Source organism: Monopterus albus, unplaced genomic scaffold, assembly GCF_001952655.1.
Source record: "Monopterus albus unplaced genomic scaffold, M_albus_1.0 scaffold31.1, whole genome shotgun sequence".
In the NCBI taxonomy this organism is placed as follows: domain Eukaryota; kingdom Metazoa; phylum Chordata; class Actinopteri; order Synbranchiformes; family Synbranchidae; genus Monopterus; species Monopterus albus.
The window spans coordinates 147,440-164,950 of NW_018127911.1; the positions used below are offsets into that span (position 1 = coordinate 147,440).

At 39.0% G+C, this 17,511-nt stretch overlaps 3 protein-coding genes across 5 annotated transcripts in view; all 3 read left to right on the plus strand.

Moving 5' to 3' along the window:
• The window catches only part of cluap1 (clusterin associated protein 1), a 5,297-nt gene extending 3,215 nt beyond the window's left edge, over nucleotides 1-2,082 (plus strand). The window contains 5 exon segments of the mRNA XM_020596902.1: nucleotides 167-347; nucleotides 702-774; nucleotides 876-986; nucleotides 1,064-1,113; nucleotides 1,875-2,082. Of these exon segments, the coding sequence (XP_020452558.1) occupies nucleotides 167-347; nucleotides 702-774; nucleotides 876-986; nucleotides 1,064-1,113; nucleotides 1,875-2,048 (589 nt within the window). The 3' untranslated portion in view covers nucleotides 2,049-2,082.
• A 431-nt stretch (nucleotides 2,083-2,513) lies between these two features.
• ccdc124 (coiled-coil domain containing 124) lies at nucleotides 2,514-6,352 on the plus strand. The gene is made up of 6 exons (XM_020596853.1): nucleotides 2,514-2,772; nucleotides 3,321-3,498; nucleotides 4,529-4,721; nucleotides 4,875-4,980; nucleotides 5,147-5,217; nucleotides 5,259-6,352. Exons 2-6 carry the CDS (start codon nucleotides 3,340-3,342, stop codon nucleotides 5,345-5,347), a joined length of 618 nt encoding a protein of 205 aa, XP_020452509.1. The 5' UTR covers nucleotides 2,514-2,772; nucleotides 3,321-3,339; the 3' UTR covers nucleotides 5,348-6,352.
• Nucleotides 6,353-7,765: 1,413 nt separating this feature from the next.
• kcnn1b (potassium intermediate/small conductance calcium-activated channel, subfamily N, member 1b) overlaps nucleotides 7,766-17,511 on the plus strand; it is a 12,659-nt gene continuing 2,913 nt past the window's right edge. Inside the window, exons 1-9 of one of the 3 annotated variants that reach the window (XM_020596895.1) lie at nucleotides 7,766-9,284; nucleotides 11,860-13,058; nucleotides 13,253-13,678; nucleotides 13,803-13,898; nucleotides 14,823-15,241; nucleotides 15,470-15,611; nucleotides 16,266-16,376; nucleotides 16,644-16,771; nucleotides 16,943-17,012. In XM_020596895.1, the coding sequence (XP_020452551.1) occupies nucleotides 11,913-13,058; nucleotides 13,253-13,678; nucleotides 13,803-13,898; nucleotides 14,823-15,241; nucleotides 15,470-15,611; nucleotides 16,266-16,376; nucleotides 16,644-16,771; nucleotides 16,943-17,012 (2,538 nt within the window). In that variant the 5' untranslated portion in view covers nucleotides 7,766-9,284; nucleotides 11,860-11,912. Of the gene's footprint in view, nucleotides 9,285-11,701; nucleotides 13,059-13,252; nucleotides 13,679-13,802; nucleotides 13,899-14,822; nucleotides 15,242-15,469; nucleotides 15,612-16,265; nucleotides 16,377-16,643; nucleotides 16,776-16,942; nucleotides 17,013-17,511 lie in introns of those variants that run through there. The other 2 variants (XM_020596896.1, XM_020596897.1) reach the window with 2 other exon arrangements.

Below are 17,511 nucleotides of genomic sequence, written 5' to 3' on the forward strand. Positions count from 1 at the left end.
TAAACTTCACAGAGAGGCTAAAGGACAGGAATGTTTTCTTGGTACCTTAGATAAATGAATACAAAACATAGTGTGTGTGTAGGGGTTGTCAGTTTGATTTTAATTATTCACACTGTTACATGAAAAATGTTGCCATTTTAGCCATTGTCTTTCTTTGTCTTGTAGCAAGTAAAAGATTTTTGTTCTTTGTCTTTTAACCTCTTAGGCCAGCATTCATGGATGAATATGAGAAAATCGAAGAAGATCTCCAGAAGCAATATGACATCTATGCAGACAAGTTTAAGAACCTCTGCTTCCTGGAGTCACAGCTGGATGATTACTATAGACTGGAGCAGGAGAGGTTTGAGGTGTGTGTGTGTGTGTGTGTGTGTGTATGGTGCACAGAACAGTGATTCTCAGATGTTTTATAAAATGACTTACTATGGAACTGCTTGTAATAACACTCGTACATTTTTTCGCTTAAAGGTAGCAACGCTTTGTCTCAGCAGTGCTCAGTATAACCAAGAGACCTGTATTTGTTGGCAAATATTTGAAAACAAAAAAATATATAAAGGTAAATTAGTAAAATATGGAAACCTGTGATGATGAGACATGAGACTACTGTTCATAAAATTGCATTGAAATGGAAAAAGCTTGCAGCAGATGTTCAACAGATGTTTGAAGGCTGATGCATGTATATATTTGTCCCTTTGTCTCTAAAGGAAGTGAAAAACACACTGAGGATGATGCAGCAAAAACTGAGAGAGGAGGAAATGGATATGATGAGAAGTTCCTGTGAGACAAGCACACACACACACACACACACGTGCGCACATACTACAAGCACCCGTTTCTTCTGTCTTATACGGTTATCCCATAAGATATGTTTTCTGCAGTAAAAGATGAGGACTCTGATATGGATGTTCCAGAAGATGAAGGTTCAGACAGTGACATTGAAGAGTTTCGACCTTCTAAGCCACGGCCCACACGAAGTGGCACCTTGGCAGGTACACAGACAGACAAACTTATTATATTACATTACTTCCTTTCATGTGCATTGAGCATTGCCTCTTTTTACCCTTAGGAAGAGGAGCTAGATTCATTGGGAACATGCAGGGTGGAGACAGCGACGAGGTTAGTACTATCATAACTACATCAATACAAGACATCCTTTCTTCTTCCCACTTCTCACCTTGTGTGCTCCAGTTCCGTTATGGTTAAGTCCCCCTCACCAGGGGGGTGAGGGAGAACTGAGGTAGGAGCATTAGATGACTTGGTTTAACTTCCTTCTGTAATTTTTTAGCCATGTCTTTTAGCCATCTCTGATCAGTACACACAAACAGTATAAACTTTACTTAAGGTAGTAAAGTTTGTTGCTGAGAAATATCAAAGGAGAAAGAGAAATTACTGCTTCATTGCATTTTCCTCCAGTGATGTGTCTGTGGGTGTAGATATTGGTATTTTGTACAATGCATTAAAGCCTGTATCATTTTTGAACAATGGTGCTGATGTCTATAACAGTGTCAAAGTGTTTAGGGAGAATTTTTTTGTTAAAATTAGGCAAAAGGTTTAAGTGGTCCCTGTAGTTGTCTGGTTCCTGGTGGACATCCTCCTAGGTCAAGAATCCACAGTTAATTCTGCAGGCTTAATTTTTTATTCAAGTCAAGGTGGTGATTCTGTGAGTGAAGATATCCTGACAAATTAGCTGATGTAGTCAATACTTGGAATGAAAATGTGCCTGTCCTTGTTGTAGTTCTTAACTGTTATAGTTCAGAAAAGTAAAGTAGACATGTTTGATGATTTCACAGTGAAATTTTCACTGGACTCTGAGAACAGATGTGCACTTTTTGTAATAGTTGTGAACATTAATGTATTCCTGCTCACCACTCTTTTAGAGTGAAAACAGTGAGATTGATGTGGACGAGGATGACGAGGAAGATGAGGAAGACAAGGAGGAGGAGAGCCAAAATTTGGATGACAGTTTGGAGCACCTGGTGTCCAGGGGAGCTCGCCCCTCCAGGGGGGGGCTGAGCCCCTCTCTGCTGGAGGAGAGTGACAATGACTTCTGAATGAAGAACACACTTATTTTATTATTATTTATAATTTACTTTTTTGGATATTTGTCTAAAGTGTGTACCTTAATAAAAATATTCATTTAATGTTTTCTGTTTCCCTTAGTTGACTCAAGCATGGCAGCAGCTGGAAATTTCCAGTTATTCATTGAAACTCCACTACATTTTAGAGGAAAGCATGTTTTTTTTTAACTCAGCTGTGACCTTTAGATAAATAACAGTGAGCAGATTGGAGATGCATTATATCTTTAGGACTAAAGAAACTAGTTTTATATAGTTTTCTTAATGCATGAGAAAAAAAAAGAAATCCACAAAGCATGTATTTTCTAAACAACATAAATTGTCTAGAATAATGGACTGGACAGGTTAAAATGAGACAAAATTTGTTCTCAAATAGGGAGATGAATTTTTATACAGGTCAAGCTGTCTAGGACATCTGTTCTCTGGCAACAATAATGGCGTGTTACATCTTCCACAATACAATAACTTAACATTCCTTAATGGAAAAAATCCAATTTCTTTAGCTTTATATACAAATGTATAATTTGACGAATAAAGGCCACAGCAGTGTCTACGTTTTCTTGAAATATACTGGAGTAAAGCTACCAAATGGGGTTACGTCATCAGAGTGCGCACTGTTTTCAGGGAGGAGGTGGCAGATGCTTCCTCGAAACAGCAGACAACTGTTGTCTAGTTACGACCTTCTTTCCCTCTCATACTGGTATGAGATATGTTTATACATGAATATTTGTGTAGTGCAATCATTATGGTCTTAGTGGAGTTTTGACAATGTCTAAAAGGAATATAGGGCGTGTTGACAAGCAACCCAGTCTTGCTTAGCAGGCTAACATCCAGAAGCTAAAGCTAGCTACAGTAAGCCAAACTGCAGTCGTTTGTGCAATTTTAGCATTCAGTAAAGGTTGAATTAACTTACTTTTTGCGCCAGTTTCATTAACCTGCGTGTTTGCTAACCCACATTCATAAACTCATACATAGTTATGGTAGCTATGGAGCAAAAATAATAGGCTTGCGTGACTTTATTAACATGACATTTATTTAGGTACTTTAACCTATTATTAAACCTCAGATCCTATATATATGAAAAACACTGAAAAGAAAAATTGTTAACCACTTTCAAAACCTTTAAGCAGGTAGGGTTTTGAATCACTGTAGTTATTTGGCTTGGCTGACATTTGGATTTCTGTATTGAGAATCAGTTTTGAAATCTCTTGTCATTCCAGCTCTCTTGTCTTCATTTCTCTTTCTCAGCTGACAGGCAGCTGTTGGGATGCCAAAGAAGTTCCAGGGTGAGAACTCCAAGGCAGTCACAGCCAGAGCCCGCAAGGCTGAGGCCAAGGCAGTGGCAGATGCTCGCAAGAAGCAGGAGGAAGAGGACGCTCTGTGGCAGGAAACTGACAAACATGCACTCAAAAAAGAGAAGAGAAAGGTGAGCTCTCTTGCTAGCCAGGTGTCAAGTTCAGATTTATGAGTAATAGTGTGCTACACATTCTGGTGAATGGTGTCTTTTAATGAAGTTTGAATATAGTGATACATTTCTTTTCTCTTGTTGGATGGTCTGTACTAAATTATGTGTGTACAAATATTAAATTACAAAATCATAAGGTTTAAAAAAGAAATAATCATGGCAGAAATGCTGACATTTTTAAATATGACAAAGCTATTATATTTAATGAAGTAAAATTGGATTACATTGTTTAATCAGGATCACAGTTTTGATTGGTCCATATCCACTGGTCTAAAGTCTAGGTAGAATTAAGTTTTACAGTAATTTTCTCCAGTGAGAGATTAGGTTGTTACATTACATTTCATTACATGAAACAGAACAAATCTAAAGAAGAGAAAACAACCTCTGCTTAACCAGCATTTTAGCAATAACAAGATCAGCATGTATTAAGAAACAGGAATATCTTTATGTACACAGCTGTAGAGTATTATAAAGCTAGATTTAATTTAGAGAGAGGGGGCATCTTTTTTTCTGACTGTTCCAGAGTTAATGTAGATCCCACTGTCACAGACACTTTTCTGGCTGAGCTTGAACTTGACCACAGTGGACAGTTGTTTTGGGGGCATTACCTCCAAACATAACTAGGTTTTGTTTTAACATATATTTTGTAAAAGACTTTTATATGATATAGGGCTGTTGTAAGTGCTTTGTTGCATGATTCATTATTTGTGGTGATGTTGGGCAAACAACAAAATGAATGCAAATGTCTTAATATAATGTAACAATATAAGTAGTGGCCAAACTACAATGACCTTTACAGCCATACACTGCTGTAAATACCACATCAACTTGATGGATTAATTTACTTAATGTATAGCCTCTGGCCATGGACCATTAAATGTCTGTTTCACCACTACATTTTTATTTGACTGTAATATTTTTGGGTTTTAGGAAAATAAATATTTTGTCAGTACAAAATAATCTGCACTGAACAATTTTCTACCTTTCACAGGATGACAAGGAGAAGAAGAGGCTGGAACTCCTGGAGAGGAAAAAGGAAAACCAGCGACTTCTGGATGAGGAGAATGCCAGACTGAAAGGCAAATCCCAGAGGGAGGCTGGATTTGCAGGAAAACTGACTCGTGCCCAGATCGAGGAGGCATTACAGAATGAGCAGCTGCAGCAACAGCAGCTCACACCGACAGGTATGAGGTTGAGGATGTTGATAAATGTGTGCTGGTTAGAATAAAGGTGAAGCCATCAGATAAAATCAAACAGTAGTTACTGTTTTGGCAACAGCAACATTTTGAATCATGACACTGCTTTGTCAGATTGTCAGATTAAATTTCTTCCCACAGAAAAGAGCCATTTGGAGACTCCACTGGAGGAGAACGTGAACAGAATTATTCCTGATGAAGGAACTGTGGAAGCCAGAACAATAGAAGATGCCATTGCTGTGCTCAGGTAGCAGTTATTCACCGTTTGCACTGTTTCACATCCTGTGGTTTTTGTGACTGACTTGTTATTGCAGTGTTGATGTAAATTAAATTGCATGGGCCTAAAAAACTGTAATTATGATTTATAAATGCTAACAATTAGTTATCACTTAGTATGTTTTCCTGTGTTTCAGCATGGGGCCTGAGGACCTTCTATTCTCCTGTTACTTTTATGAAATAAGAAATTCAGTATGGTTCAACTCAAGTATGAGATGGACTAGAAATGGAAGGAAGAATGGTAAATGTCACAGCTGAAGCAACAGTTGAAGAAGGAGTGGATGAAGGCACCAGAGAACCCCCTGAACCAATGCTTTGTCACCTACAACTCAAAGTGAATGCACTCTTTCTCTCCATAACTTCATTTTAAAACTGTCTGCCAGTGCACATTGGTAATTTCCTCTAAAAATTAGTGTTGCTGAGAGACCTTCACCACTACCTGCCCAGAAAAACACTCTCCAGTGCCAGAGGACTCTACTTCATTGTTCTGCTCACTAGCACGGAAATGTTCATTTTCCCTTATCAAGATCACAACTAATCATCATGTCTGTGTACTTGAGGCATCTCAGCTTCTAATAAGCTTAATATAAGTTTAATAAATTTTTTTTCTAGCACACATGGGAAGTGGGAAGCCAGATGTTTTGAGAGTAACTTATTAAAGTTCACCGGTCAGTCTGTTTAAATGCAAAACGTCTCCCTTCTTGCTAGAAGGCACCTGAATGAAGTAATTCACTGCAGTCACATATGTTTGTGAGCTGCTGCTATTGTGTGATTCTTATTCAGAAATGAAGATGGCGTTACAGAGATCAAAAGTTACTTTCATTCGTGGAGAAAGTTGATTATAGTTTTGGGTCCAGGAAAGACAGAACTCATCAGACACCAGCAGAGTCATGGTAAATTTAAATAGCTGTTGTCAGAAGTTTGGTGTAGCTGCTTTTACCAAGCAAAGAACCAGTCATTGTCTGACAAGACAAAGAGAATGAATCTGCTGCTTTTATAGGCTGACATGCACTCTGAAATGTTTTTATTGGTACAGAAAACCAATGTGAAGATGATAATATGAAGTTTTTCCACTTCAACAAAAACATCCAGATGTTTTTCCTAAAAAAAAAAACATCCCTGTCTCTTCAAACAGTAGCTAGCTGTCCTCCCTTATCTACCACACCAGACCCTTTGGCCCTTTAGTCACCTCTGATGTCATCCTATTCTCTCTCTCAAAGTTGATGGTGAAATCGAAGTGGATGGTAAATTCTAAAAATTGAAGACTCAGATTATGATCCAAACTGTCAGTGTGCCGTTGCTACAGTGGATATAAAAAGTCTACACACCCCTGTTAAAATGCCAGGTTTGTGTGATGTAAAAAAAAACGAGACCAAGATAAATAATTCCAGAACTTTAGCCACCTTTAATGTGACCTATAACTTGTACAACTCAATTGAAAACAAACTGAAATCTGTTTTTCAGTGGGAAGTAAAAATAAAAAACTAAAATAATGTGGTTGCATTAGTGTGCACACCCTCTTACTGTGGGGCTGTGACTGTTGTCAGAATTAAGCAGTCACATTCAAACTCATGTTAAATAGGACTCAGTACACCTGCCATCAATTAAAGTGCCTCTGATTAACCCCATATAAAGTTCAGCTGTTCCAGTAGGCTATTCCTGACATTTTCCTAGTTGCATCCTACAGCAAAAGCCATAGTCTGCAGAGAACTTCCAAAGCATCAGAGGGATCTCATTGTTAAAAGGTATCAGTCAGGAGAAGGGTACAAAAGAGGCATTAGATATACCATGGAACACAGTGAAGTCAGTCATCATCAAGTGGAGAAAATATGGTGCAACAGTGACATTACCAAGAGCTGGACGTCCCTCCAAAATTGATGAAAAGACAAGGAGAAAACTGGTCAGGGAGGCTGCCAAGAGGCCTACAGCAACATTAAAGGAGCTGCAGGAATTCCTGGCAAGTACTGGTTGTGTAGTACATGTGACGACAATCTCCCGTATTCTTCATTTGTCTGGGCTATGGGGCAGAGTGGCAAGACGGAAGCCTTTTCTTACAAAGAAAAATATCCATGCCCCAGACAAATGAAGAATACAGGAGATTGTTGTCACATGTACTACACAACCAGTACTTGCCAGGAATTCCTGCAGCTCCTTTAATGTTGCTGTAGGCCTCTTGGCAGCCTCCCTGACCAGTTTTCTCCTTGTCTTTTCATCAATTTTGGAGGGACGTCCAGCTCTTGGTAATGTCACTGTTGCACCATATTTTCTCCACTTGATGATGACTGACTTCACTGTGTTCCATGGTATATTTAATGCCTTGGAAATTCTTTTGTACCCTTCTCCTGACTCATATCTTTTAACAATGAGATCCCTCTGATGCTTTGGAAGTTCTCTGCGGACCATGGCTTTTGCTGTAGGATGCGACTATGAAAATGTCAGGAATAGCCTACTGGAACAGCTGAACTTTATATGGGGTTAATCAGAGGGACTTTAATTGATGGCAGGTGTACTGACTCCTATTTAACATGAGTTTGAATGTGACTGCCTCATTCTGACAACAGTCACAGCCCCACAGTAAGAGGGTGTGCACACTAATGCAACCACATTATTTTAGTTTTTTATTTTTACTTCCCACTGAAAAACAGATTTCAGTTTGTTTTCAATTGAGTTGTACAAGTTATAGGTCACATTAAAGGTGGCTAAAGTTCTGGAATTATTTAACTTGGTCTTGTTTTTTTACATCACAGAAACCTGGCATTTTAACAGGGGTGTGTAGACTTTTTATATCCACTGTATGTCAAAATTGAAGGCTCATGCTTTAGTTTGCAGAGATGAAGCTTTCTTTTTAGTCACATCTTTTTAAAATAAGTTACAGTATATGAAGTTCAGAACTGGGTTATACACTGCAATTTAGAGAAATCTAGTTATCTGAAACCAAAAAATTGACTCAGGTAAATATTTCCTGATTTATTTTTTTTTTATTTTTTTTTTGCATCCTGACATTTCTAGAATTTATTTTGCAGGGCCTTGACTAAACACAGCCTTGGTAATGGCTCTTGCTTTCAAATGAGTTTCATAATAATTTGTTTGTCCTGCAACAGTGTCAATGTTAGTGTCGTTCACAAAGGTTTTCCCCAGTGCAGCAACATTCATATACTGAGCTGCTGAGGTAGCAAGCTGCTGGCTTTGTAGGTTTGCCAGGGGGTGGCACAGCAAACACAGATAAAATGGGCTAAAGTAACCTAAATATTAGGAAATAAATTTTAAAAAGCCAAACAATTTAACTAAAGTGTAGTTTACCGGCATTTATATTTGGGAAAGTGGGATTTAACCACAGTGAGGTCGTTTCACACGTCCAGATATTAAGGGAAAATGTAAAAATAAGGAAAAATGCAAACATGGAAATGGTTTGTATTTTTAAATTACATTTCACATTGACAGGCATCAGACCTATTTCATGTTTGCAGATCTTTTATTTCTAAATAGCAACATAAAACATTGGAAAAAGTTAATAGCTACTCAGATGAGAAAACACCACCACTCCTACTGACTGAACCTAGATTTTGAACATCAGAGGAGATGAACTCTCAAAGTTTCTTTTTTTATTAACTGTGGTGCTGAATGTCTCTCTTCATGCAGTTATTACAAAATTGCTCCTGAAGGTTAAATTTGATAATTCCTCTTCCACACATTTGATGAAGCCTTGCACCCGCAGGCTTGATTCATTTAGATCCAGATTTAAAATGGACACTTTTGTCCAGCCAGGCTTCTGTGGCGCGGGAGATAAGAGACGCTGTGAAGGCCTTTGAACTACAGAGCTTCAATGGCAACTTCAATTGACCTTTTATTTTCCACTTTGCATTGAAAGCAACCAGTTCCTTTTATTTTCCTCAGCAACCAATTGGTCCACTCCCAATTTATATGGATTTCTTTATGTCTGATGTTCCGCCTTAATGCTCTGGTCTGATGTTACAGGTTTTTATTTTTTGGCACCCTAACCTGTTGTTGCACCCTCCCACGCCATTTGCGTGGCAACCCTTGACCAGGCCAGCTTCTGCTGCCTTTTTCTTTCCTCATGTTGAATTCTAATCATTACTTTCAAAGGAAAGCGTCTCCAAAGCTCCTTTATCAAGTAAACATACTGGGAGGAGGGAGGCCACAGCCCCACCCACTCAGGCTGCTCTTCTTAGCTCTTCTGTTCTGAAAACTGGAGCATTTTCTATTTGTAAGGGGCTTCTTTCAGTTGGGGAAAAGGACAACATATGGAAGAAGAAGGTAAGGATCACCTGTAGTGATGGTTTGTTCATTTGTTATAATTTATTTTAAGAAGAAAATTATAAATTTTAAAAATTGAGATGTTAAAGCCCAAAGTAAGACAACCACTATTTGGAATAATTAGTTTTGGACTATTGCGGTTGTCATGTTTTATTTTCAGGGGTTTAACTGTGAACATTTACACACTTTATTTGCAGGATGACAATTTGAGGCCCTTTTGACTAAACTTTAGGAGTTAAAACTCTCCTCATGTAAATGGCAACTGTTCGACATGTTATAAAAATAAAATGACAGATCAGTACTTTTCTTAATCTGTTGTGGATTCATACCATGAATTAAATAATTTTAATTTGATTCATTTTATAAGCAATGAAGTATTGAATGTTTTTCTACTAATATAAATGTTATAGCACCTTTCAAAAACAATACAACTTTAAATATGACATTTTTATCTATCAAAATTTTACATTGTATAATGACACAAAATAGTAGAAAACCCCAAATTACACCCACTTCCTATAAGCTTTCTAGATACTGTAATACTTTAAGGCTTTGGTGCAATAAAACTCAAGTGTTTCCAAATTATATCTGTTTCTTCCAAAATAGTTAAATCATGTAAAACTGATGAGTATGATTTTCTGAGCCTTTCCATGCACAGTAGAATAACACAGAATGAGAGTTACATCTGCTTCTGACAAAATGTTTCACAACTAGCAGTGCACAGTCTGAGATTAAATAACAGCTTTTATAACAGTGATGAATTAGTCTTAAATTACTGGTTAAAAATCTACTGTTATACAGTGGTGTGAAAAAGTATTTGCCCCCTTACTGATTTCTTATCTTTTTGCATGTTTGTCACACTGTAATGTTTCAGATCATCAAACAAATTTAAATATTAGTCAACGATAACACAAGTAAACACATCATGCAGTTTTTAAATGAAGGTTTTTATTATTAAGGGAAAACAAAATCCAAAACTACAAAGCCCTGTGTGAATAAGTGTTTGCCCCCTAAACCGAATAACTGGTTGGGCCACCCTTAGCAGCAACAACTGCAATCAAGCGTTTTCGATAACTTGCCATGAGTCTGCCACAGCGCTGTGGAGGAATTTTGGCCCACTCATCTTGGCAGAATTGTTGTAAGTCAGCCACATTGGAAGGTTTTCGGGCATGAACTGCCTTTTTAAGGTCATGCCACAGCATCTCAATTGGATTCAGGTCAGGACTTTGACTAGGCCACTCCAAAGTCTTCATTTTGTTTTTCTTCAGCCATTCAGAAGTGGACTTGCTGGTGTGCTTTGGATCATTGTCCTGCTGCAGAACCCAAGTTCGCTTCAGCTTGAGGTCACAAACGGATGGCCGGACATTCTCCTTCAGGATATTTTGGTACACAGCAGAATTCAGGGTTCCATTTATCACAGCAAGTCTTCCAGGCCCTGAAGCAGCAAAACAGCCCCAGACCATCACACTACCACCACCAATATTTTACTGTTTGTATGATGTTCTTTTTCTGAAATGCGGTGTTACTTTTACACCACACATAATGGGACACACACCTTCCAAAAAGTTCAACTTTTGTCTCGTCTGTCCACAGAGTATTATTCCAAAAGTCTTGGGGATCATCAAGATGTTTTCTGGCAAAACTGAGACGAGCCTTTATGTTCTTTTTGCTCAGCAGTGGTTTTCGTCTTGGAACTCTGCCATGCAAACCATTTTTGCCCAGTCTCTTTCTTATGGTGGAGTCATGAACACTCACCTTAACTGAGGCAAGTGAGGCCTGCAGTTCTTTGGATGTTGTTGTGGGGTCTTTTGTGACCTCTTGGATGAGTTGTCGCTGCGCTCTTGGGGTAATTTTGGTCGGCCGGCCACTCCTGGGAAGGTTCTCCACTGTTCCATGTTTTCGCCATTTGTGGATAATGGCTCTCACTGTGGTTCGCTGCAGTCCCAAAGCTTTAGAAATGGCTTTATAACCTTTTCCAAACTGATAGAGCTCAATTATTCTCTTTCTCATTTGGTTTTGAATTTCTTTGGATCTCGGCATGATGTCTAGCTTTTGAGGATCTTTTGGTCTACTTCACTTTGTCAGGCAGGTCCTATTTAAGTGATTTCTTGATTGCGAACAGGTGTGGCAGTAATCAGGCCTGGGTGTGGCTAGAGAAATTGAACTCAGGTGCGATAAACCAGTGTTTTGACAGGGGGGCAAACACTTGTTCACACAGGGCTTTGTAGTTTTGGATTTTGTTTTCCCTTAATAATAAAAACCTTCATTTAAAAACTGCATGATGTGTTTACTTGTGTTATCGTTGACTAATATTTAAATTTGTTTGATGATCTGAAACATTACAGTGTGACAAACATGCAAAAAGATAAGAAATCAGTAAGGGGGCAAATACTTTTTCACACCACTGTATGTTCAAGGACATTTGATTTTAACATTTTTACTACACTGTTTCGCACAAAGGCAATCTGAGATTTCTGAAATATATGTTTTCAAATAAATGTTTCAAATATAAAATATTTCAGCATCTTTGTTGCATGGCATCCTCATTTGTCTGATTTTTCTGCTCTCTTTTCAGTGGCATATAAAAAGGAGCTGTGTGTGATCTAATTTCAGCTCTGCAGTGATGCCATGAGGTTGATTCTGGTTAAACCCACCAATGCAACACGACGTCTTGACTCAACAGGCGAAGTTTTCCACGACGGGGACCATGAGCACTGTATCTCAGGAGGTCCACCCCTTCCGAAGAAGACCCCTGAGGGGAAGAGTGATCGATACTCTGCAACCTCGGTTGAAACATCTTCATCCCCACAGGAGAAGAGTTTGCACTGTGTTTCATCTTCACCACACCAAAGATCAAATGGAATCAGTCCTCTAAGAGTTTCAGCCCAAATGTCACCACTGAAAGCCAGAAATCTAACCTTATCACAGCTGAATGATAAGGAGTGGTTGCTGCTTTGTGACCAGGTTATCAGTGTAGGTGATAATTCATCCTTGGCACAGAGAGCAGGGAACAGTGTCGGACATCCAAACCCCAGCGACAGATGTGGTTGTTCCTGTCCTGACGCTCATCAGCATTCAGAGGCTTCTACTTTTCAGCCACAATCAAAACATGGCACAGCCCAAGACTGCCTCACCAAGGTTACAAATAAGAGAAGCCTTTCATCTTCACAACACAGCCAGCCTTTCTCTCAAAACACCCAAGTTTCATCCACTTGCCAACTTTTACCACAGCAAACAAACCAAAGGGATCTACTGAAACCTGCAACAAACCAGCCACAGGATAACTTCATGCCTCAGTTCAGTGTCCAAGAAAGTCAAGAGGATCTTTTCCAGCAACAGCCTTGCAGTCATTTTAAACTCAAACGCAGCAGTCAAGCAAACTGTTCAAATTTGTTCAACATTCCTCTAAACTCCATCGGGTGTGCCGAGACAAATAAGAAACCAGAAATCAGAAACCACCAGCAGCCTCAACTTGCTGTCAGTGCAGACTGGAGAGAGCTTTTTCGTAAGGAACCACTGTTAGTTCAGCGGGGCCAAAAGCAAGACTCTCACTGCTCAATAACTGGTGAACAAACCTGCAAGTCATCAGGAGATGCCACCATCACCCTCAAGTGCCGTCATCTTCCATACAACCCTGTGACCAGTACTCCACGGGTGAAGCGGTCATCCACTCCAACTAGTAATAGAAGTGTCCAGTCCTTCTCCACCAGCCAGTACAGTTCAGTAGAGAACCAGGATTTAGATGAGGAGAGAACAAGACACCACCATAGTCAGGTACAAGATATTTCCTTATTTATTGTAGTTTTTTGACTTTGTGCAGGTCATTTCTTCAAGCTCTGTCCATATCACCTACATGTAAAAGCTCTTATTATGTTAGGCAGTTTTATTTTGTCTTATTTTTTGTCCAGAGAGGTTGTCTGATAAATCATGTGTACTGTACTTACTCTATTTCCTGTACTAACTTTCAGCACCTCAGTGGATCAAAAGCCTCCCTCCCTAAACACACTGCTCAAACATCTGACACCTTAGAAACGAATGACATAGTTAACGGGGATGCAGTGCGATTGCTGAGCAGCCACAGCACTTTAAAATCCAGCCTTGCAGATCTTCAGGCAAGCCAGCAGCCTCTTCAGTTTTTTCACAGTACCATCCTCGAGGACGCCTTCTCCAAAGTCATCAGAGAAGACTCTAGTAAGGCCAATAGTGAGAACCTGACCAGAGAGGATGGCAGCATACCACAGAAGAAGACCAAAGATATTAGTTACCGGCTGGGTCAGAGAAGAGCTCTCTTTGGGAAGCGCAAACAACTGAGTGACTATGCCTTGGTCTGTGGGATGTTTGGCATTATTGTCATGGTGATAGAGATGGAGCTGTCGAGAGGATTCTACAGCAAGGTACGGTAGTCGTCTTCATTCTCAACTGACTCTGGCATCTCGATCTTTTTTTTTTTTTTTTTAGCAGACATTGTCAAGTATTCCATTGTTTGTTTTGTTATGTTTTTGTCTCCATTATTTGCAGCTGTCCATATATTCATATACACTGAAGGGCCTGATCAGCATTTCTACTGCTATTCTTCTTGGACTGATTGTAATGTACCATGCAAGGGAAATCCAGGTATGTTAAAGAAAAAAAAAACTGCATGCAGTAAAAGCACTGATGGCCATTTATTTGATTAGTAAGGTTCATTTTTAACTCTGGGGACAAATATCTTAAGAACAGAAAATCTGAATTTAAAGTTAGATTTACAACACTGTGTTCTCAAACCTTCTTCAGTGAGTGGAACCTGCTCAGATGCCATTATATATGTTTGGGTGGTTGTATACTGGAGGGAAGATCTTTGAAGGCGGTTGCAAGATACGGCCAAAGTTTAGGAATAGCAAAGTTGAGTTTCATCATATTAGAGGAACCCAGTTCCGGGTGTACTCTGATTAGACAACTCAATCCAGCCATGTGGTTTATCTACAGTACAAGTCATTTGTTGTACATCCTGTGGCACTAAAGTCAGATTATTTCACAGTTTGCTTCTGAATATGTTAAAGGGGGTAGGGTAGGGTAGGGTAGGGTAAGACTTTATTGATCCCACAATGGGGAAATTCCAGTGTTCCAGCAGCATTAGAGGGCAAACAACAAAACACCACAAGAACAACAAAACACCATAGGGACCTCTAAGAAGCAAATCAAAGGTACCTCCCACAATTAATTCCACAATGGGGAGAAACCCTGTATATCAAAATATATTTTGCTGCCTTGGGCAACAGGGCAAAATATGTTGGGTTATTTGGATAATAATATGCATGAAATAATTAAAACAACCTCACCAAAAAGCTTTGAAATTTAAGACAAGGGAGACATGAATAATAAACTTCATCATGTAGTGTTTACTTAGTCAGGAATATGACATGCATGACAGACACATTGAAATAAAAGCTACCCTCCAAACAAATCAGTGTATTGTTAATGGTGCTTTATTTTTTATGGTGTTCTAGGTTGTTTGATATGCAGAACTCATTGAAATCTTGTGTTCTCTTCTTTCTACAGCTCTTTATGGTGGACAATGGGGCAGATGATTGGAGGATAGCTATGACCTTTGAACGAATTCTCCTTGTCATGTTGGAGCTTCTCGTTTGTGCCATCCATCCAATCCCGGGCCAGTATGTGTTCACCTGGACGGCTCGACTGGCCTTCAGCTACACAGCATCAGTAGCCGACACTGATGTTGACATCATCCTCTCTGTACCGATGTTCCTGCGCCTCTACCTGATTGGTCGAGTCATGCTGCTCCACAGCAAGCTGTTCACAGATGCTTCCTCACGCAGCATCGGGGCACTCAACAAGATCAACTTTGACACTCGTTTTGTTATGAAGACTCTGATGACCATCTGCCCTGGTACAGTCCTGCTGGTCTTCAGTGTGTCCTGTTGGATCATTGCAGCATGGACTGTGCGTATATGTGAGAGGTATTACATTAAAACTTCTGAATGTCTCACTCTTCCTTTTCTCCCTTTAGTAACCACTTTCATTATTTCAGTGTCATCAGAAGGTTTAAGTGTTTTCCATGTTATTCAGTGGATATTAATAAAAAAAAAAAAATCACTGATAGCCTACCTGTGAAACATCTTTGGTATGACTGAGCAAAGACAGCCACTCTCCAACAACCGTTACAGCCAGGTGTCATGTCTCAACAGGTATCATGATGCACACGAGGTAACTAGTACCTTTCTTGGAGCAATGTGGCTGATCTCCATCACCTTCTTGTCCATTGGCTATGGAGACATGGTCCCTCAGACCTACTGTGGAAAAGGTGTTTGCCTGTTAACTGGGATTATGGTGAGATTCATACTGACTCAGTACAAGCAAACATATAGTGGAGGTGAACCTATTAAAAGTACAGTACACCCACCAAGTAGCCAAATTACAAAGCCAAATCAGAAAAAGTTGGGACGGTATGTAAAATCAAAATGAAAACGGAAAATTGATTTATAAATTATCTGTGCCCTGTACTGATTTGTACCAAATCATGATTGCAATCGCTTATTTCAAATGGAATCATCATTTCATTGTTTTACCTCATTACTAGCTCTAAAATGCAGCCATCCCAACTTTTTTGGGAATGTGTTGCGGGCATCAGAATTAATGATTTACAAACCACTATTTTCGGTTTTAATTTTGATTTTGCATACCGTCCCAACTTTTTCTGATTTGGGGTTGTACATACAACAGTATAGCAACATTTTTTGGCCTTAAATTCATACTACACACTTAATTATACTGTAATTATATGTAAATAATGTGTATAAAAGCATTGTAAATAAATTGATGGAGAAATAAAAGGAAAATAATATACAGGTAATCTAACAATACTTTTGCTTTCACTTTCATGACAGTGATGAATACCAGTATATAATGTTGTGAGCTATAGAAGATCATAATGCTTTTTACTACAGTATTCTATAGTGTTTTAACCAGTGTTCTTCTCTTCAGGGAGCAGGCTGTACAGCTTTAGTTGTCGCAGTTGTTGCAAGAAAATCGGAGCTCACCAGAGCCGAGAAGCACGTCCATAATTTCATGATGGATACTCAGTTGTACAAAAAGGTCTCTTTACATTTGTGCATGCAAATTTATTTTACACTATTTTTTAATAATGAGGGACTGTGCAGTATAAACAGAAATACATTTATTACTTGTCTAATTTACGTCTCAAAGAGATTCAGAGATGAACAAAAAGGGTGTGATACAGTATACCAGCAAAATACAATAGGGAAAGTGCCTCGCACAAACATTACTTAAATCCTGTTTAAAACTATTCAGTACATTCTTACTGCTGTTTGCTGTTTCATCCGCATGATATTCCTCCCCTAGATAAAAAACACAGCAGCCAATGTGTTGAGGGAGACGTGGCTTATCTACAAAAACACCAAGCTGGTCAAGAAGATTGACCACGCCAGAGTACGCCACCATCAGCGTAAATTCCTGCAAGCCATCCACCAGTAGGTATAAATATGTCAGGATCAGCTCAATGTGCTGCACCTTACTCTTTTGCTAAATGTTACAGCACAGTGTGAGACAGGGTTTGGTTTCCTGTACTTAGATTATGACTTCAGTTGTTATGTTTATTCACATGGCACAAACTTGACTGTACTTCTGATTTTTAACTTTAGACTGCGAAGAGTCAAAATGGAGCAAAGGAAACTAACTGACCAGGCCAATACAGTGGCTGATCTTGCTAAGGTTTGTGTACATGAAAAAATTGTCAAAAGAGAAAACTTTGCTTTTATTGTAATGAAAAAGGTCATATTTTTCTAATTAGTAGTAATATATTTTAATGGGCACTTCATTCTGAAGAAATACACATGGTACTTCCCCCACAACGAACCTCTTTGGGGGTCACTCTGGAGTTAAAGCTGAGCCCCATTTAGGTTGCCCAAACAGGACCCATATTCATTAAGAAATGGTGGGCACATTTATCACGTGATGACATACAGTGAGGAACAGAAGTATTTGAACACCCTGCAATTTTGCAAGTTCTCCCACTTAGAAATCATGGAGGGGTCTGAAATTCACATTGTAGGTGCATTCCACTCTGAGAGACAGAATTAAAAAAAAAAAATTCAGGAAATAACATTGTATGATTTTTAAAGAATTTATTTGTCTTGCACTGCTGAACATAAGTATTTGAACACCCGAGAAAATCAGTGTTAATATTTGGTACAGAAACCTTTGTTTGCAA